This window comes from Gigantopelta aegis, chromosome 5 (assembly GCF_016097555.1).
Source record: "Gigantopelta aegis isolate Gae_Host chromosome 5, Gae_host_genome, whole genome shotgun sequence".
NCBI lineage: Eukaryota > Metazoa > Mollusca > Gastropoda > Neomphalida > Peltospiridae > Gigantopelta > Gigantopelta aegis.
In genome coordinates this window covers 17,092,002-17,115,320 of record NC_054703.1, presented here as the reverse complement: position 1 = coordinate 17,115,320, position 23,319 = coordinate 17,092,002, and the positions used below count along the sequence as shown (strand labels likewise).

Here is a 23,319-nt window from a genome sequence, read left to right as displayed (position 1 = left end):
ACTATAGCAGCTGTAATATTGTGGTGCTCATCACCATTAAACATATAGCAGCTGTAATATTGTGGTGCTCATCGCCATTAAACATTAACTATAGCAGCTGTAGTATTGTGGTGCTCATCGCCATTAAACATTAACTATAGCAGCTGTAATATTGTGGTGTTCATCACCATTAAACATATAGCAGCTGTAATATTGTGGTGCTCATCGCCATTAAACATTAACTATAGCAGCTGTAGTATTGTGGTGCTCATCGCCATTAAACATTAACTATAGCAGCTGTAATATTGTGGTGTTCATCACCATTAAACATATAGCAGCTGTAATATTGTGGTGCTCATCACCATTAAACATTAACTATAGCAGCTGTAATAGTGTGGTGCTCATCACCATTAAACATTAACTATAGCAGCTGTAATATTGTGGTGATTATCGCCATTAAACATTAACTATAGCAGCTGTAATATTGTGGTGCTCATTACCACTAAACATTAACTATAGCAGCTGTAATATTGTGGTGCTCATCACCATTAAACATTAACTATAGCAGCTGTAATATTGTGGTGCTCATCACCATTAAACATTAACTATAGCAGCTGTAATATTGTGGTGATTATCACCATTAAACATTAACTATAGCAGCTGTAATATTGTGGTGTTCATCACCATTAAACATTAACTATAGCAGCTGTAATATTGTGGTGCTCATCACCATTAAACATTAAAGCCGCACACCCTAGTTCCATCCAGCGAAAATAAATTATAATTTAGTTAATCTACAAACCTGTAACACACTTAGATCACGTTTTTATCAAATGGAGTGAAAAAGCAGGTTTTATATCGATAAATACCATGGAAATCCCCATGTCCCAATTGCTTGAAATAATTTTGAAAGTTAGTATTCTGATGTCACCGGTAGAAGCACAACAATGCCTACCTACGTCATGACAAATTTCACAGACTTGGGGTGCGTTCGTTTCACCTCTCCTGGACATGTTCCAACTGTTCTGTCCTGGTTGTATCCCCTCTCCAGATATCGTAAGACTTAGCAAAATTATTGGTTTTAAAGGTTTGTAACGTTTTGTATTGAGACACTTACTTGTCTGAACTTTATTGTTACTGAAAATGTTCACGAACTGTGAAGAAAAATCTCACAAATGAACAACAACAAATCGGATGTTTATTGCGCGAACCGTGCACGAGAAAATAAACCGAACCAAAATGATAATGGTCACGTGATATACAAACGTCTGTGACATTAAAGATAGATTGGACCTCGCTTGCTTAACGGTTTTTTCTCGGACAACACGTTTTGTGAAAAAATGCAAAAAATGCATTTTGTGGTTTTACAAACATCAGGATTACCAAAAAGCACTTCAGGTGAATGGAAATGTGTATTCTAAATAATAAAATGTAAGTAAAGTGCAATTTTATTTGTGAAAAATGGGGCTTAATAGCGAAAAACAACGCCGTAATGGTTAACAAATAAACGTAACTAGGGTGTGTCCCTTTAACTATAGCAGCTGTAATATTGTGGTGCTCATCACCATTAAACATTAACTATAGCAGCTGTAATATTGTGGTGCTCATCACCATTAAACATTAACTATAGCAGCTGTAATATTGTGGTGATTATCGCTATTAAACATTAACTATAGCAGCTGTAATAGTGTGGTGCTCATCGCCATTAAACATTAACTATAGCAGTTGTAATATTGTGGTGCTCATCGCCATTAAACATTAACTATAACAGCTGTAGTATTGTGGTGTTCATCGCCATTAAACATTAACTATAGCAGCTGTAATATTGTGGTGCTCATCGCCATTAAACATTAACTATAGCAGCTGTAATATTGTGATCATCATCATTTAACATTAACTATAGCAGCTGTAATATTGTGATCATCATCATTTAACATTAACTATAGCAGCTGTAATATTGTGATCATCATCATTTAACATTAACTATAGCAGCTGTAGTATTGTGGTGATCATCGCCATTAAACATTAACTATAGCAGCTGTAGTATTGTGATCATCATCATTTAACATTAACTATAGCAGCTGTAGTATTGTGGTGATCATCGCCATTAAACATTAACTATAGCAGCTGTAATAGTGTGGTGCTCATCACCATTAAACATTAACTATAGCAGCTGTAATAGTGTGGTGCTCATCACCATTAAACATTAACTATAGCAGCTGTAATATTGTGGTGATTATCGCCATTAAACATTAACTATAGCAGCTGTAATATTGTGGTGCTCATCACCGTTAAACATTAACTATAGCAGCTGTAATATTGTGGTGCTCATCACCGTTAAACATTAACTATAGCAGCTGTAATATTGTGGTGCTCATCACCGTTAAACATTAACTATAGCAGCTGTAATATTGTGGTGCTCATCACCGTTAAACATTAACTATAGCAGCTGTAATCACCAATAAACATTAACTATAGCAGCTGTAATATTGTGGTGCTCATCACCGTAAACATTAACATCTGTAATATTGTGGTGCTCATCACCGTTAAACATTAACTATAGCAGCTGTAATATTATGGTGTTCATCGTAAACATTCTATCTGTAATCACCATTAAACATTAACTATAGCAGCTGTAATATTGTGGTGCTCATCGCCATTAAACATACAGCAGCTGTAATATTGTGGTGCTCATCACCATTAAACATTAACTATAGCAGCTGTAATATTGTGGTGCTCATCGCCATTAAACATTAACTATAGCAGCTGTAATATTGTGGTGCTCATCGCCATTAAACATTAACTATAGCAGCTCTAATATTGTGGTGCTCATCGCCATTAAACATTAACTATAGCAGCTGTAATATTGTGGTGCTCATCGCCATTAAACATATAGCAGCTGTAATATTGTGGTGATTTTCGCCATTAAACATTAACTATAGCAGCTGTAATGTTGTGGTGCTCATCGCCGTTAAACATATAGCAGCTGTAATATTGTGGTGCTCATCGCCGTTAAACATTAACTATAGCAGCTGTAATGTTGTGGTGCTCATCGCCATTAAACATTAACTATAGCAGCTGTAATAGTGTGGTGCTCATCGCCATTAAACATTAACTATAGCAGCTGTAATGTTGTGGTGCTCATCGCCACTAAACATTAACTATAGCAGCTGTAATATTGTGGTGCTCATCGCCATTAAACATTAACTATAGCAGCTGTAATATTGTGGTGTTCATCACCATTAAACATATAGCAGCTGTAATATTGTGGTGCTCATCGCCATTAAACATTAACTATAGCAGCTGTAATATTGTGGTGCTCATCGCCATTAAACATTAACTATAGCAGCTGTAATATTGTGGTGTTCATCACCATTAAACATATAGCAGCTGTAATATTGTGGTGCTCATCGCCATTAAACATTAACTATAGCAGCTGTAGTATTGTGTGGTGATTATCGCCATTAAACATTAACTATAGCAGCTGTAATATTGTGGTGCTCATCACCATTAAACATATAGCAGCTGCAATATTGTGGTGCTCATCACCATTAAACATTAACTATAGCAGCTGTAATATTGTGGTGCTCATCACCATTAAACATATAGCAGCTGTAATATTGTGGTGCTCATCGCCATTAAACATTAACTATAGCAGCTGTAGTATTGTGGTGCTCATCGCCATTAAACATTAACTATAGCAGCTGTAATATTGTGGTGTTCATCACCATTAAACATATAGCAGCTGTAATATTGTGGTGCTCATCGCCATTAAACATTAACTATAGCAGCTGTAGTATTGTGGTGCTCATCGCCATTAAACATTAACTATAGCAGCTGTAATATTGTGGTGTTCATCACCATTAAACATATAGCAGCTGTAATATTGTGGTGCTCATCACCATTAAACATTAACTATAGCAGCTGTAATAGTGTGGTGCTCATCACCATTAAACATTAACTATAGCAGCTGTAATATTGTGGTGATTATCGCCATTAAACATTAACTATAGCAGCTGTAATATTGTGGTGCTCATTACCACTAAACATTAACTATAGCAGCTGTAATATTGTGGTGCTCATCACCATTAAACATTAACTATAGCAGCTGTAATATTGTGGTGCTCATCACCATTAAACATTAACTATAGCAGCTGTAATATTGTGGTGATTATCACCATTAAACATTAACTATAGCAGCTGTAATATTGTGGTGTTCATCACCATTAAACATTAACTATAGCAGCTGTAATATTGTGGTGCTCATCACCATTAAACATTAAAGCCGCACACCCTAGTTCCATCCAGCGAAAATAAATTATAATTTAGTTAATCTACAAACCTGTAACACACTTAGATCACGTTTTTATCAAATGGAGTGAAAAAGCAGGTTTTATATCGATAAATACCATGGAAATCCCCATGTCCCAATTGCTTGAAATAATTTTGAAAGTTAGTATTCTGATGTCACCGGTAGAAGCACAACAATGCCTACCTACGTCATGACAAATTTCACAGACTTGGGGTGCGTTCGTTTCACCTCTCCTGGACATGTTCCAACTGTTCTGTCCTGGTTGTATCCCCTCTCCAGATATCGTAAGACTTAGCAAAATTATTGGTTTTAAAGGTTTGTAACGTTTTGTATTGAGACACTTACTTGTCTGAACTTTATTGTTACTGAAAATGTTCACGAACTGTGAAGAAAAATCTCACAAATGAACAACAACAAATCGGATGTTTATTGCGCGAACCGTGCACGAGAAAATAAACCGAACCAAAATGATAATGGTCACGTGATATACAAACGTCTGTGACATTAAAGATAGATTGGACCTCGCTTGCTTAACGGTTTTTTCTCGGACAACACGTTTTGTGAAAAAATGCAAAAAATGCATTTTGTGGTTTTACAAACATCAGGATTACCAAAAAGCACTTCAGGTGAATGGAAATGTGTATTCTAAATAATAAAATGTAAGTAAAGTGCAATTTTATTTGTGAAAAATGGGGCTTAATAGCGAAAAACAACGCCGTAATGGTTAACAAATAAACGTAACTAGGGTGTGTCCCTTTAACTATAGCAGCTGTAATATTGTGGTGCTCATCACCATTAAACATTAACTATAGCAGCTGTAATATTGTGGTGCTCATCACCATTAAACATTAACTATAGCAGCTGTAATATTGTGGTGATTATCGCTATTAAACATTAACTATAGCAGCTGTAATAGTGTGGTGCTCATCGCCATTAAACATTAACTATAGCAGTTGTATATTGTGGTGCTCATCGCCATTAAACATTAACTATAACAGCTGTAGTATTGTGGTTCATCGCCATTAAACATTAACTATAGCAGCTGTAATATTGTGGTGTGATCATCATCATCATCATTTAACATTAACTATAGCAGCTGTAATATTGTGATCATCATCATTTAACATTAACTATAGCAGCTGTAATATTGTGTACTTGCTGTAATATTGTGATCATCGCCATTAAACATTAACTATAGCAGCTGTAGTATTGTGATCATCATCATTTAACATTAACTATAGCAGCTGTAGTATTGTGGTGATCATCGCCATTAAACATTAACTATAGCAGCTGTAATATTGTGATCATCATCATTTAACATTAACTAGCAGCTGTAGTATTATGGTGATCATCACCATTAAACATTAACTATAGCAGCTGTAGTATTGTGGTGTTCATCGCCATTAAACATTAACTATAGCAGCTGTAATATTGTGATCATCATCATTTAACATTAACTATAGCAGCTGTAGTATTGTGATCATCGCCATTAAACATTAACTATAACAGCTGTAGTATTGTGGTGTTCATCGCCATTAAACATTAACTATAGCAGCTGTAATATTGTGATCATCATCATTTAACATTAACTATAGCAGCTGTAATATTGTGATCATCATCATTTAACATTAACTATAGCAGCTGTAATATTGTGATCATCATCATTTAACATTAACTATAGCAGCTGTAGTATTATGGTGATCATCACCAATAAACATTAACTATAGCAGCTATAATATTGTGATCATCATCATTTAACATTAACTATAGCAGCTGTAATATTGTGATCATCATCATTTAACATTAACTATAGCAGCTGTAATCTTGTGATCATCATCATTTAACATTAACTATAGAAAGAAAGAAATGTTTTATTTAACGACGCACTCAACACATTTTATTTACGGTTATATGGCGTCGGACATATGGTTAAGGACCACACAGATTTTGAGAGGAAACCCGCTGTTACCACTATATGAGCTACTCTTCCGATTAGCAGCAAGGGATCTTTTATTTGCGCTTCCCACAGGCAGGATAGCACAAACCATGGCCTTTGTTGAACCAGTTATGGATCACTGGTGAGTGTAAGTGGTTTACACCTAACCACTGAGCCTTGCGGAGCACTCACTCAGGGTTTGGAGTCGGTATCTGGATTAAAAATCCCATGCCTCGACTGGGATTCGAACCCAGTACCTACCAGCCTGTAGCCAATGGCTGACCACGACACCACCGAGGCCGGTCATTAACTATAGCAGCTGTAATATTGTGGTGTTGATCACCATTAAACATTAACTATAGCAGCTGTAATATTGTGCTCATCACCATTAAACATTAACTATAGCAGCTGTAATAGTGTGGTGCTCATCGCCATTAAACATTAACTATAGCAGCTGTAATATTGTGGTGCTCATCGCCATTAAACATTAACTATAGCAGCAGGCCTATATTTTTGAAGCTATCTAAGCACTATGAATCGTGAAAATCATTGTAGGCTATGATATTACTTCAGCACACGCCATAGTGATGTCATAGTTTATAATGGTTTTACAATCTCGTATTGTTAAGATAGGTTCGAAAATAAGGGCCCTGGGTCTGGACGAGAATATTAATATGACAGCTGTAATACTGTGATGATCTTGATGTTAGTCCAAACTAAATAAATTGCCTTGTTTGAGTAATCCATGTAGGTTCGTGGAACCCACTGTGTTCTTTTAGGGTGTGTAATTGTTTAGGTAAGTTAAGTGCTTGTTACTATGAATGTTTTTTTAATTGTTGGAGGTAAATTCAGTGCTTGTTACTATGAATGTGTTTTTAATTGTTTGAGGTAAGTAAAGTGCTTGTTACTATGAATGTGTGAGTTGTGTATTGTGTAAGAGATGGTTGTTTGATTGTAACTAACTTGTGTTTGTTTCAGCCAGCGGGCGGGTTTCTCCAATCATGTTGACTACTACACCTGGGCCAGCTGTCGCCACGTCATGAACAATGTGAGCAGTTAGTGGTCATCTGTTAGTGATCATCTGTTAGTGATTATCAGTTAGTGATCATTTAGTGATCATCAGTTAGTGATCATCAGTTAAGTTATCATCAGTAATCATCAGCGATCATCAGTTAGATATCATCAGTTGGTGATCATCAGTTAGTGATTATCAGTAAGTTAGTGATCATCAGAGATCATCAGTTAGTGATCATCAGTTATTATCAGTTAGTGATCATCAGTTAGTGATCATCAGTTATTATCAGTTAGTGATCATCAGTTATGGCCCTGTCACACTATAGCGTATGAGAGAAACATATGAGTTGCGTATGAAAATTCATAAAATAATTTTCATACGCACAAGAAGCCCTTGAAAATGCAGAATTGTGCGTATACTTACTGTATTTAACCTATGAGTAGCGTATGACCAGCAAATGTCAGGAAATGTTAACCTATGGCCAGCGTTACTCTGCGTATGGCTAGCGTATGAGTAGCGTATGAACTGCGTATGTCCAGCATATCTCGATCACATGACAAAGTGCCTATATCAAGGGCAGTCTTGGATGTGGTGAACTGCCAAATTCATCAGATCATGCTGGTTTTGGAGAAGAGCTACCTCCATCGTCTCTCGTCGAGGTCCACGAAGAAGTGAAGAAGAGCTAGAAATGGGAACCTATATGTACACTTTCTCAAAACGCTGGCAATACACTGGGTATAAGCTGGCCTGACGCCAATCATACGCTAGTTGTACGTTAATAATGTTATTCAATTGTCAGGCATACGCCAAGATGTCTATATACGTTGCAGATATGTCAGACATACGTTAGAAGTACGTTACTCATGCGCTATCAATACGCTAGCTATACGGTACACCTTCATGTCAGCGTACGACCAGCGTACTCGACCTAGGAGTCACGTACCTCTAGCTTACCTCTAGCATTTTCAGCGTCTGCCTAACGTATGCTTAGCGTATAAACATACGTCGGAGTACACACAACATTTTTAAACATGTTTAAAAATAATGTTCTACCTCACCATATGCCAGCGTATGCCACCGTGCTTCAAATGTATACAACCTATGCCTCACTTACCCCTAGCATATGTCAGCGTATACCAGCGTATGAGTGATATTTTTCATACGCTGACATACGCTAGTACGATACGCAACAGTGTGACAGGGCCATTAGTGATTATCAGTTGGTGATTATCGGTCAGCTTCGTGCTTCATTTGCATCACAGACAAACGAATGAATTGGCATTAACTGTATAGTGAGGATCATGACATAGACCAAAGTGTACTCACTGTCATGGACAGAACTCTCAGACAAACTCAAAGGTTGTACCCCAGACAGGCGTGCTTGAACAGTTCTCTGATGGAAGCATGCCATTATTACCTACACCAACACCCAAACTGTATAGTGAGGGGCAGGACGTACCCCATCAGTAAAGCATTAGCATAATGTATGGTCAGTTTGGGATTGATCCCCATTTATCAAAGGCTGTGGTATGTGCTATCCTGTTGTGGGATGATGCACCATGAAAGATCCCTTGCTACTAATGGAAAAATGTAGTGGGTTCCATCCCTGACTATATGTTTAAATTTCTAAATGTTTGACACCCAATAGTCAATGATTAATAAGTCGGTGTGCTCTAGTTATCTAGTACAGTATAATTCTCAAATACAACATAGTTATCCAGTACAGTATAATTCTCAAATACAACATAGTTATCCAGTACAGTATAATTCTCAAATACAGCATAGTTATCCAGTACAGTATAATTCTCAAATACAGCATAGTTATCCAGTACAGTATAATTCTCAAATACAGCATAGTTATCCAGTACAGTATAATTCTCAAATACAGCATAGTTATCCAGTACAGTATAATTCTCAAATACAACATAGGTATCCAGTACAGTATAATTCTCAAATACAACATAGTTATCCAGGTCAGTATAATCATCAAACACAACATAGTTATCCAGTACAGTATAATCATCAAATACAGCATAGTCATCAATATGTTAATTATATTTCAGATAGATATCCCGATGTTCGTGCTGAATGCGGAGGATGATCCTCTTGTGCCATCAGTCCTACAAGAAACTGCCAAACGTTATGCAGGTAATAACAGCAAAGCCAACATGAGGGTTGTCCAGTCCATGATTCCACAGACATATTCTTAAGCATAAGACATAAGGCTCACCGACACCTCTAAGTTCTAAATACCTTAATTCAGTAGCTGCTACATCTTAAAAATTAATCTTCCTGTGATTTATCAAAGTACTGGTATCCAACAATATACATGTATACATGTATGAGTATTGTGTATGTATACATGTATGAGTATTGTGTATGGCACTCAAAGATTGTTAAGAATACATTGTAATACATTGTACATGTGATGCAAATAGGTTTCTGACTGCATTAGATTAAATCAATTCCAATCATGCATAAGGCTAACTTGTCTTATTAAATTAAATATAACAATTGTATAAACTAAATATACAAATTGCATTCAAACTACATGTAACTGGGTTTGATACCCAATGGCAGATGTATTTTTTGTGCTGGGATGTCATTAAACATTCATTCATTTATTCATTCATTGAAACTAACTGGAGAAGAATTGTGTCATGATCCATTTTTAACCTAAAAATGGATATTTATAGATTTAATATCATCTGTATCCAAAGCGCTTAAATCAACAAGTTGCTTACATACATGTACCTCCCTCAAAAATGAAAATATGTTTTTTGAAACTCTCATTGTGTTGTAGATGTACATGTAGGATTATGCCAGCAATTGAAGGAGCCAGTTATACATTATTAGCCTTTCACCTGGGGGATGTGGGGGATGGGTGTGGAGGCAATGGATATTTTCAGAGTTGGGTTCAGTGTCAACACACACACTCACACTTATACACACTCACACAGACACACACACACAGACACACACACACACACACAGACACATACACACAGACACATACACACACAAACACACACACAAATACACACAAATACAAACACACACACACACACACACAAACACACACACAAATACATACACAAATACACACACACACAAATACATACACACACAAATACATACATACACACACACACACAAATACACACACACACAAATACATACACACACAAATACACACATACACACAAATACACACACACAAATACAAACACACACAAACACACACACACACACACACACACACAAATACACACACACACACAAATACATATACACACACACACACAAATACATACACACACACACACAAATACATACACACACATACATACACACACATACATACACACACACACACACACAAATACACACACACACACAAATACAAACACACACAGGCACGCGCGCGCACACAAACACACACAAATACATACACACACACACAAATACACACACACACACACACAAATACATACACACACACACACACAAATACATACACGCACACACACACATACATACACACACACACAAATACACACACACACACACACACAAATACACACACACACACTTCTATGCCATGGAGGGGTGGGACATAGTTCAGTGGTAAAGCGCTCACTTGATGCACAGTTGGTTTGCGATTGATCTCTGTTGGTGGACTCATTGACTATTTCTCGTTCCAGCCAGTGCACCACAACTGTACATACATGTATATATAAGCTGTGGTATGTGCTATCCTGTCTATGGGGTGGTCCATATAAAAGATCCCTTGCTATTAATGACTACATGTATATGTTACAATTACCACATGTTTGACATCCAGTAGCCGATAATTAATAAATCAATGTGTTCTAGTGGTATCGTTAAACAAAACAAACTTCTTCTTTTTTCAATGCCAGGGTCAAAAATTGATGAGTATACATTGTTTTTAGAAAAGTTAAAACATAGTTATGATCCTAGTGGATCATGAAAGCAATCACGACTGCCTAATTAAACACCCTCTCTAACACCCTCTCTAACACCCTCTCGACTCTGTCTGACATTTGATATGGGAATAGTTTTGACGTCCATGACCTGCTTCCATGAAACAGTTTTCATTCATAAATCATCAGTCATCAGTCATAGAGGGGATGATTTATCATGAAGATAAAAATGGACACAATCATAAAGGTGTTTCTGTTTATTCTCTTTCCAGCTACTCATGACAAGTGTATATTTGCTGTTACAAAGCATGGCGGCCATCTTGGTCACTTTGAAGGCGGGATCATGACTCCTGCACCAATCACGTGGCTTGACCGAGCAGTCCTTCAGTTTGCTGATGCCATTACGATGATGGAATAGACGCCTCTTGAAGCAGCAGTTACTGTGTACACAGTTCACATAGAAGGCACGATGTACACATGCAGTTCACATACAGTTCACATACCGGGTTCTGTGTACACAGTTCACATACAGAGTTCTGTGTACACAGTTCACATACAGAGTTCTGTGTACACAGTTCACATACCGGGTTCTGTGTACATAGTTCACATACAGGCCACTGTGTACACAGTTCACATACAGGGTTCTGTGTACACAGTTCACATACAGGGTTCTGTGTGCACAGTTCACATACCGGGTTCTGTGTGCACAGCACACTGTGTACACAGTTCACACACAGCACACTGTGTACAGACATTAAGTTGCAGTCTCACCTCACCACATTATATCATTATTTCTAAAGTAACTACAATCAACTTATATAAAAAATGTCTAGTCACACTATACCTAGATGGTAAAGCTCCCTTTTCATTGGTTAATTGACCATGGGCCTAATTCACAAAGTTCTCTTAGGCTCTGCTAGACAACAAAGCATCCTCTTTGCAAGTCTTTTAACATTGCACTGCGGGATTGCAAAGTTGCGAGAGTTTAGTGAATAAGGCACCATGTCATTTACAGAATAGATGGCTGTTGCTTACATCACACATTTGTCACATAATATATATATATATATATATACCATCACACAATACTAGTCACATAACATACATGTACATGTATATTATTTGAGAGAGGAAATAAGGAACATCATTGTACAGTGACTCTTTCATTTCTAGATGGGTTGGGGGGGTGGGGGGGGGGGGGGTTTACAAAAGGATTTTTTCCAAAAACTATAATTATTACTAATGTAAATATTAATACAACAAACATAAGACTAAGTACAGTTTTAAACAGCTTCTGTGTTAGCACCATTAGTAATTATCATCATCTGCTTTCATTTAACATACAAATCTATCACCACTACCTTTTAATAGACCTACTTTTTGTAGGACAAAACTTAACAGAAAACCTTCCTGTTCCTGAGTGCTAAAATTCAGAATAATACTTTTTATTATCCACATAGTTCCAGATATTCAGGGAAATATAACCAGTATGACCCACGTGTGTCATAATGATATCACGTGCACAGCGAATGACGTAATTTTGTGAAACGACGTCATAACTCAATGTGGCTTCACCAGTGTAAATGCTTGTCAAAAATGATGCTGTTTCGTCATCTCTTTTTAGTTACCTTTCAAACGTTTTGACATGGTCCTAGCTTGTTATTCATAAAAATAATATTTTGGATAATAAAGAAATGATTACACTCACATGTGAATTGTACAGACTTTTTCGAAACTCGTGTCAGGATTCATGTATTACCCTCATTCTCGCTCGGATAATATAATAATCCTGACAGGAAGAATGGTAGGCAGTGGCAGGAAAATGAGCGTCTGTGGTATATTCTCCAGTAAATTATTAAATAATAAACATTTACTTGAGACTAGTTTTAGCTGGCGACACCGGCCAGGTTCCAGTGGGTGTGTTTATAGGTGCCATTATTCATATTCAACTTAAAACTAGCTATATCTGGCGAATCGGCCAGGTTCCAGTGGGTGTGTTTATAGGTGCCATTATTCATATTCAACTTAAAACTAGCTATATCTGGCGACACCGGCCAGGTTCCAGTGGGTGTGTTTATAGGTGCCATTATTCATATTCAACTTAAAACTGGCTATATCTGGCGACACCGGCCAGGTTCCAGTGGGTGTGTTTATAGGTGCCATTATTCATATTCAACTTAAAACTAGCTATATCTGGCAAATCGGCCAGGTTCCAGTGGGTGTGTTTATAGGTGCCATTATTCATATTCAACTTAAAACTAGCTATATCTGGCGAATCGGCCAGGTTCCAGTGGGTGTGTTTATAGGTGCCATTATTCATATTCAACTTAAAACTAGCTATATCTGGCGACACCGGCCAGGTTCCGGTGGGTGTGTTTATAGGTGCCATTATTCATATTCAACTTAAAACTAGCTATATCTGGCAAATCGGCCAGGTTCCAGTGGGTGTGTTTATAGGTGCCATTATTCATATTCAACTTAAAACTAGCTATATCTGGCGACACCGGCCAGGTTCCAGTGGGTGTGTTTATAGGTGCCATTATTCATATTCAACTTAAAACTAGCTATATCTGGCGAATCGGCCAGGTTCCAGTGGGTGTGTTTATAGGTGCCATTATTCATATTCAACTTAAAACTAGCTATATCTGGCGACACCCGCCAGGTTAACAGGTGCTATTATTCTTATTCAATTTTGCAAAGTGTTTTCAACATTTCTCAGTTGGGCGGTAACAATTGTCAATTTTTAAACTAGCATTTCAAACAATTAATCAACATTTTCAAGGAGCAAACTGTGACCATGTTTCATCATCGGCAGATGTCTGCAATTTTTAACAAGTATGGGACCAGAGCATTTTTTTACCACAGATTTTTTTTCATGTATTATTTCAGATGCAATAAGAAATATGTTTCTTATTTCGCTACATTCCTGAATTGATTGATATTACCTTTAGAGATACAGAGATGTCATTAAGGATTGTCTTGTTATTTCTTTTATGTTCATTGGGGTATGAACCAAAAAAAATCATTCATAAACTGTGTGAATCAACAGTTTCTAGATGATTTTTTTGTTCATACCACAACAAACATAAAATAAATAACAGACAATCCTTATAATTAAATTTCAAACATATTTTATTTTGAATAATTTTTGGGGTTCATAAACAATAACGCTCATTAAATGTGATGTTCCCCGCCAGCAATAGTTTTATGTTTATCATTAAGTAATGAACAAACTTGTGTTGTCCCGTGTCAAAATTACCACCATCTTGGGTGTTCTTTTTCTATCACACTTGACTACATATGATGCAGTCTTTATAGATAGTATATAGTAACTGTCACAGACACACACACACAGACACACACACACACACACACAGATATACATATATATACACATATATATACATAAATGTCTATGTCAGTAAACGTTTCTTAGCAAATTGTACAGATTAAATCTCATTTTTAGTATATGGGGAAGACAAAACGTTCGAACAGCCACAGTAGGCAGAATAGTTCCTAGTAGACCGAGACTGAAAGTCAAATTGTGTATTTAATTATCAGGATGTACCAACAGTTCCCTGTATTAAAAAGGAAGCTTTGACCTATATATGGACTTTGATGTCAATTTGTTAACAAACTTTGTAAGTGGATATGTCAATCTAATTAAAATTAGCTCCACTATTACATGTGGATCTAAAGACAGCCAGTTGGAGCTCATGTCCACCAATCAAAACCTTACTTGCAGAATCCTGCCAGTGATTTAAAACTAACAACACTGCGTAGTCCCCAATGTCCAGGTAACATTTCGTCTGTAAATAATAATTTAAATATTGACCAATCACACTTCGCCTTTTATAACGTTATTTGGGAGCATACAAATTCTAAAAATATCGGGCGAGTCTATTTTAGTGGCCGCAGTACAGCGAACCATACCAATACGTACGGGGTGGGTTATCAGTCTTCAATTTTACATTAAAAATTATTTATTTATTTATAAAATTAAAAAAAAACTAAATCAGTCTTCAGTTTTACATTACAAATTATTTATTTTATAAAATAAAACATGTTTTAAGGCATTCGTAATTCACACGAAACATGTCGTATACCCTCAGGATAATTCGGAATGTTTTCAAATTATTTTTAAATCACTGGCAGGATTCTGTAAGTAAGGTTTTGATTGGTGGACATGAGCTCCAACTGGCTGTCTTTAGATCCACATGTAATAGTGGAGCTAATTTTAATTAGATTGGTGGATATGTAGGCCTACATGTAAGCTTAACCGTAAATTTTAGAAAGACCAGATGTATGAAAACTTTTATTGTGTGACATTTTTGTATGCATAAATTAGTACAACGCACATATTTCTATGTCAAAACCAGGTATAGGGTACACAGGTTAGTGAAATACTAACTTAGTTGACTGCTTTTAATCTTTGTGATCACATTTAGATCTTATAAAGACTATGCAACAACAAACAGAATTTGTACACAGTTTGCAATGTACATGTAGTCACAGATGTAGATTTGTTTTAGTAAGGCACATGCTCATTTGAGTGTATAATATGCATACCAGTTCTCCTCATAGGCAAAAATACTTGAAAAGCACTTTATTTGATCCATTTTTTTTTTTTTTTAAATGTTTATACGCACTGCATATCACCATGTATACGTGTACATATAGGTATATGTAAACGTATATGTGTATATGTATACGTGTGTATGTATATGTGTGTATACGTATACATGTATGTGTGTCTGTGTATATGTATATTATGTATATTTAATGATTTATCATATAATAGGTAGTGTATCCAATGTAATAAAAGTATGTGATACTTTTCAGATGACATATATCAGAATTTGATACTTAAGTTTACAAATCAGGTCATGACCCTGTTTTTATTGATGTGTAAGCAAATGTACATGTACCATGGCGATACTCCAGACACACCAGAATTGACGTATGCATTCATGGTTCCAAAACAAAAAACAATCGATAGCAACTTTACATTGAACGTTGTCCAGCGTTATGAAAACAAAAAAATGTCATGCACATCGTGCTAATTTGACGTCATTCCCATTGAAAACAACATAACGTCATACCTGTATATTGATACCCACATGTGTTCCCATGTCATCAGTATTATATATTAGAAATACAAATTAGGTATTATGTTCACCAGAGGCTCACATATTGCAATTTTTCATTCCTAATATCTGATACTGATATTTGTAATTGATTTGCTGTTCAGTACCAGTGTATATAAATAGAGGATAATAAACGAGTTATCAGTTATTATCAAATTTATGTCCCGAGTGAAATAATTTTCAGTTGTCACGAGCTTTAGCGAGTGACAAATGAAAATTATTTCACTCGGGACATAAATTTGATAATAACTGGTACCGAGTTTGTTATTCTATTTATTAAGTCAGCTACTTTTTCTCTAGAATCCTTTATTTTCGACGCACATGCACGAAAGGCCAACCTGTATAGAAACGATGTAAACCACTTTGCGCACTTTTCTGAGAATTGCTATAACTTTGTAATTTAATCACGTTCATAAATAATTCTAAAAAACCAAAAGTGTTCTTTATTCTGCTACAAAATCTATAAGGAATTGTATTAAAATGACATTTTGTTATAAATTTAACACCAAAAATAGACAGCCGTAAACGCTTTAAACTACATGACGTCATTTTGTGTGTTTGCCAAATCATGATGACGTCATCTTTAGTACCGACAAAGTCATTGGTTTGTAAGCGTCAAATTGTCCAATAGTATTGTTCGTTAAACCAATGCAGAATATTTCTCACTGAGAAAATATGGAAAATATTTTCCCTGTTATGAGTGACCGCTGGGGTAATAAATAGACAATAACTTATGAGTTACGAGGAATTACGGATTATCTGGCCCGTGACTGACAACATTAAGTCCACAAGGGACAGATAATCCGTAATTCCGAGTATCAAGTGGGTTATTGTATTTATTACCCATAGTGTAAATAGTTTAGAAATTTAAACTTTAAACTTCTTACTTGACACAAACTGTATAATATATAAGACGAGAAAGTCTGAGGAAACTGATGACATCACAAATGAAAATGACGTCAAAAGCTTTAGGTACACAAATCAAATGTAAGCAAGAGAGGTCACATTCGTAATGAACCGATGTTTCTAGTGGGAAGTGAATGAACTACAAAGAAATGAGTTTAGAGCATGTTTAATTGTTAACAAGAACAAATTGCTTAAACGATTTCAACAAAACTAAACACTGGTGGAGCTAAATGTTTTGTAAAATCTCAACGAGACGACAGTCGAGGAAACGATGATGTCACAAAACTAGCGTCATGACGTCACCAAACTAGCGTCATGGCGTCACAAAACTAGCGTCATGGCGTCACCAAACTAGCGTCATGACGTCAGTGGGGAAACATAGCTTCTATCTTTCCCTAGGGGAGATAGAAAATATATTCACCTGCATCTCACTGCCCATATGGGTAATAAATATGAATGTGATCTAATGTGTCCTGTAATCTTTAAAATAGTGTTATTTTCTCATTCTCATTATTGATTATTATATATATAAATATGAATATGAGAACACAAACCATGTAATCTTTTAAATAGTGCAGACTCCTATTCTCATTATTGACTATACACCGGTATATATAAATATGAATATGAGAACACAAACCATGTAATCTTTTAAATAGTGCAGACTCCTATTCTCATTATTGACTATACACCGGTATATATAAATATGAATATGAGAACACAAACCATGTAATCTTTTAAATAGTGCAGACTCCTATTCTCATTATTGACTATACACCGGTATATATAAATATGAATATGAGAACACAAACCATGTAATCTTTTAAATAGTGCAGACTCCTATTCTCATTATTGACTATACACCGGTATATATAAATATGAATATGAGAACACAAACCTTGTAATCTTTTAAATAGTCCAGACTCCTATTCTCATTATTGACTATATACCAGTATATAAATATGAGAACATGTATCCTGTAATCTTTTAAGTAGTCCAGACTCCTATTCTCATTATTGACTATATACAGTATATAAATATGAGAACATGTATCCTGTAATCTTTTAAATAGTGTTAGTCTCATTATTGACTATACCGGTATATATAGATATGAATATGAGAACACAAACCTTGGTATTATGTAATCTTTTAAATAGTCCTGTTCTCATTATTGATTATACCAGTAACATAAAATTGTTGATTATGAGATCCATAACAATCAGGAATGACGTTAGCTGTAATTATTCCTATACTCAAGATGTGCAGTGAACATGACAGATAGTAGGTGAACATGACAGATAGTAGGTGAACACGACAGCTAGTAGGTGAACACAGCAGTAGGTGGACACGACAGCTAGTAGGTGAACACAACAGTAGGTGAACAGGACAGCTAGTAGGTGAACAGGACAGCTAGTAGGTGAACAGGACAGCTAGTAGGTGAACACGACAGCTAGTAGGTGAACACGACAGCTAGTAGGTGAACAGGACAGCTAGTAGGAGCTAGTAGGTGAACAGGACAGCTAGTAGGTGAACACGACAGCTAGTAGGTGAACACGACAGCTAGTAGGTGAACACGACAGCTAGTAGGTGAACAGGACAGCTAGTAGGTGAACAGGACAGCTAGTAGGTGAACATGACAGCTAGTAGGTGAACACGACAGCTAGTAGGTGAACACGACAGCTAGTAGGTGAACAGGACAGCTAGTAGGTGAACAGGATAGTAGGTGAACACGACAGCTAGTAGGTGAACAGGACAGCTAGTAGGTGAACACGACAGCTAGTAGGTGAACACGACAGCTAGTAGGTGAACAGGACAGCTAGTAGGTGAACAGGACAGCTAGTAGGTGAACAGGATAGTAGGTGAACAGGACAGCTAGTAGGTGAACACGACAGCTAGTAGGTGAACACGACAGCTAGTAGGTGAACAGGACAGCTAGTAGGTGAACACGACAGCTAGTAGGTGAACAGGACAGCTAGTAGGTGAACACGACAGCTAGTAGGTGAACACGACAGCTAGTAGGTGAACAGGACAGCTAGTAGGTGAACAGGATAGTAGGTGAACACGACAGCTAGTAGGTGAACAGGACAGCTAGTAGGTGAACACGACAGCTAGTAGGTGAACACGACAGCTAGTAGGTGAACATGACAGCTAGTAGGTGAACACGACAGCTAGTAGGTGAACAGGACAGTAGGTGAACAGGACAGCTAGTAGGTGAACACGACAGCTAGTAGGTGAACACGACAGCTAGTAGGTGAACAGGACAGCTAGTAGGTGAACATGAATATGAGAACACAAACCTTGTAATCTTTTAAATAGTCCAGACCCTTATTCTCATTATTGACTATATACCAGTACATAAATATGAGAACATGTATCCTGTAATCTTTTAAATAGTCGGACTCCTATTCTCATTATTGACTATATACAGTATATAAATATGAGAACATGTATCCTGTAATCTTTTAAATAGTGTTAGTCTCATTATTGACTATACCAGTATATATAGATATGAATATGAGAACACAAACCTTGGTATTATGTAATCTTTTAAATAGTGTTAGTCTCATTATTGACTATACCGGTATATATAGATATGAATATGAGAACACAAACCTTGGTATTATGTAATCTTTTAAATAGTCCTGTTCTCATTATTGATTATACCAGTAACATAAAATTGTTGATTATGAGATCCATAACAATCAGGAATGACGTTAGCTGTAATTATTCCTATACGCTAGATGTGCAGTGAACATGACAGCTAGTAGGTGAACATGACAGCTAGTAGGTGAACACGACAGCTAGTAGGTGAACAGGACAGCTAGTAGGTGAACAGGACAGTAGGTGAACAGGACAGCTAGTAGGTGAACATGACAGCTAGTAGGTGAACACGACAGCTAGTAGGTGAACACGACAGCTAGTAGGTGAACAGGACAGCTAGTAGGTGAACAGGACAGTAGGTGAACATGACAGCTAGTAGGTGAACACGACAGCTAGTAGGTGAACAGGACAGTAGGTGAACAGGACAGCTAGTAGGTGAACATGACAGTAGGTGAACACGACAGCTAGTAGGTGAACACGACAGCTAGTAGGTGAACAGGACAGCTAGTAGGTGAACACGACAGCTAGTAGGTGAACACGACAGCTAGTAGGTGAACAGGACAGCTAGTAGGTGAACACAACAGTAGGTGAACAGGACAGCTAGTAGGTGAACACGACAGCTAGTAGGTGAACACGACAGCTAGTAGGTGAACACAACAGTAGGTGATCAGGACAGCTAGTAGGTGAACAGGACAGCTAGTAGGTGAACACGACAGCTAGTAGGTGAACAGGACAGCTAGTAGGTGAACAGGACAGCTAGTAGGTGAACAGGACAGCTAGTAGGTGAACATGACAGTAAGGGCACAGTTCTGATCGTTCAAATCCTTCCTAAGTTTGTATTTCATGCGTTCAAACTGATAGTTGGTCAGTTAGTTCAAACCGATGATGAGTAATGAAATTGCAATTGATTCCCGACACAACGTTCGAAGGTCCACATTTTTTTAAACCGACACCTGACGGCAAACTGCCGAGTGCCTGCCTGACATCTCATAATTAATATACTTCTTGTGACTGATATTCAGTTTTTGTGATTTCTTGTTTATTTTGCAATGTTATCACACCAACTACATGTTTTATATGTATTATTAGCAATTCCAAATGTTTTATATCGTTTGGTTTTAGTGCAATTTGTCCCAGTTATACATCTGTTATGTAAAAACTTAGTTGTTAATAATATTTTGTTTGTCCACATGGTTAACATATACATGTATGTGATGACATTTCTGTAAGAAAGTATCCATTGTGTTATTTTCCCCTTCCAGAACATAATAAAATTTAGACATTTTAGTTCAACTTCATTAGCAGTACATACATGTATATTTGATTCAATTTAGCAGATATATTAAATATTTTACTAAAGTAAAGTTGAACAAGAGTACCAGTGAGGTACATGATACTCCCATTAAAAGTAGGTCATGGTGACCTAGTTATTGTATGTGACACACCACCATTGCAAGTTGTATTTGCATGCAAAGTCTGATGAAGATCTTATATGAATTGATAAGAAAGATATGCTCCAGAAACAAAAACGTTTGTGGATGGTGAGTGCCATACCATAATATGATCTATCAAAGTGAGGTGTATAAAAATGCATTTATTTAAATATGTAATAAAAGATAAAAAGATATGGGAGCTTATAGATTCAGATTAGGAATTTTGTGTTAAATTTGGGAATGGTGCCAACTACACAATCATCAATTGCAACATAATTGATAAGACCCTCCAAGAAACTTTAGTTTTAACCAGAAATACTACATATTTATGTTGTTGAAGACCATGTACCTTTAATTTATGTGTTGTGCAATATAGGTTATTTGTATAAGGGCAGAAATTATCACTTTGAGAAATGGGGTGATGGTCTAGCAATAATGTATGTGTGTGTGTGTGTGTGTGTGTGTGTGTGTGTGTGTGTGCGTGCGCGCATGCGTGCACACATGCAGGGGAGGTCTAGGCTGGTGTTAGCAAAGTTTTCATGGGGTGGGAGATCGAGATATGCTCCCCAGGAAAATAGTTTTCAGAAAGAAAAATTGATATGAGCAAGTGGACTTTTAGGGGAACTGTTAAGCCAGATATTAGGGTTAACAACCCCACATTCCAATCCACGACAGCTGTGACCATTTCTCTTATAGCCTTTATTTCCTTTAGTCATCATGTCTATTATTATTTTAGTGTTTCATTAACCACTCTTGGTTTTTCCATAGTTCCACACACACACACACACAGAGAGAGAGAGAGAGAGAGAGAGAGAGAGAGAGAGAGAGAGAGAGAGAGAGAGAGAGAGAGAGCATTTGGGGGGGGGGGGGGGGGGGTAACGTGGGGGCAGAAGAGATTAAGAATGTCATATTCTTGAGAATAAATAATTTTTGATGATGTACTTTTAGAAATCTGTTTGTGTGTTCATGTTTTCTAGTCTTCTGTTTAAATGATTTCTGTTGTATCAAGTTTTATTAATCTTATTAATATAATTATATTGCCAATTTAAGTTGTTGAAAAGTTTTGTTAGTAAAATTGCATTACATATTTGTTGTTGTTGTTTTATTTCCAATCGTGTTTGTTGAAGTAAAATAACCTGCTTCATTGAACGACCATCTCCCTTCTCCTGCAGACAATGTTAACGTAAGTAAAATAACCTGCTTCTTTGAACGACCATCTCCCTTCTCCTGCAGACAATGTTAACGTAAGTAAAATAACCTGCTTCTTTGAACGACCATCTCCCTTCTCCTGCAGACAATGTTAACGTAAGTAAAATGACCTGCTTCTTTGAACGACCATCTCCCTTCTCCTGCAGACAATGTTAACGTAAGTAAAATGACCTGCTTCATTGAACGACCATCTCCCTTCTCCTGCAGACAATGTTAACGTAAGTAAAATAACCTGCTTCATTGAACGACCATCTCCCTTCTCCAGCAGACAATGTTAACGTAAGTAAAATAACCTGCTTCTTTGAACGACCATCTCCCTTCTCCAGCAGACAATGTTAACGTAAGTAAAATAACCTGCTTCTTTGAACGACCATCTCCCTTCTCCTGCAGACCATGTTAACGTAAGTAAAATAACCTGCTTCTTTGAACGACCATCTCCCTTCTCCTGCAGACAATGTTAACGTAAGTAAAATAACCTGCTTCTTTGAACGACCATCTCCCTTCTCCTGCAGACAATGTTAACGTAAGTAAAATGACCTGCTTCTTTGAACGACCATCTCCCTTCTCCTGCAGACAATGTTAACGTAAGTAAAATGACCTGCTTCATTGAACGACCATCTCCCTTCTCCTGCAGACAATGTTAACGTAAGTAAAATAACCTGCTTCTTTGAACGACCATCTCCCTTCTGCAGACAATCTTAACGTAAGTAAAATAACCTGCTTCTTTGAACGACCATCTCCCTTCTCCTGCAGACAATGTTAACGTAAGTAAAATAACCTGCTTCTTTGAACGACCATCTCCCTTCTCCTGCAGACAATGTTAACGTAAGTAAAATA

General features: G+C 36.8%; 1 protein-coding gene and 1 long non-coding RNA gene across 3 annotated transcripts in view; both read left to right on the top strand.

The window, feature by feature from the left end:
• The window catches only part of LOC121373323 (monoacylglycerol lipase ABHD2-like), a 39,703-nt gene extending 24,910 nt beyond the window's left edge, over window positions 1–14,793 (top strand). For both annotated transcript variants that reach the window (XM_041499894.1, XM_041499893.1), the window contains exons 7-9: window positions 7,206–7,275; window positions 9,306–9,390; window positions 11,459–14,793. In XM_041499894.1, the coding sequence (XP_041355828.1) occupies window positions 7,206–7,275; window positions 9,306–9,390; window positions 11,459–11,604 (301 nt within the window). In that variant the 3' untranslated portion in view covers window positions 11,605–14,793. The remainder of the gene's footprint in view (window positions 1–7,205; window positions 7,276–9,305; window positions 9,391–11,458) is intronic.
• Window positions 14,794–17,203: 2,410 nt separating this feature from the next.
• Window positions 17,204–22,360, top strand: LOC121373328. The gene is made up of 2 exons (XR_005958063.1): window positions 17,204–18,716; window positions 18,767–22,360. It is a non-coding gene; the product is annotated as an uncharacterized LOC121373328 (long non-coding RNA).
• Window positions 22,361–23,319: the final 959 nt, after the last annotated feature.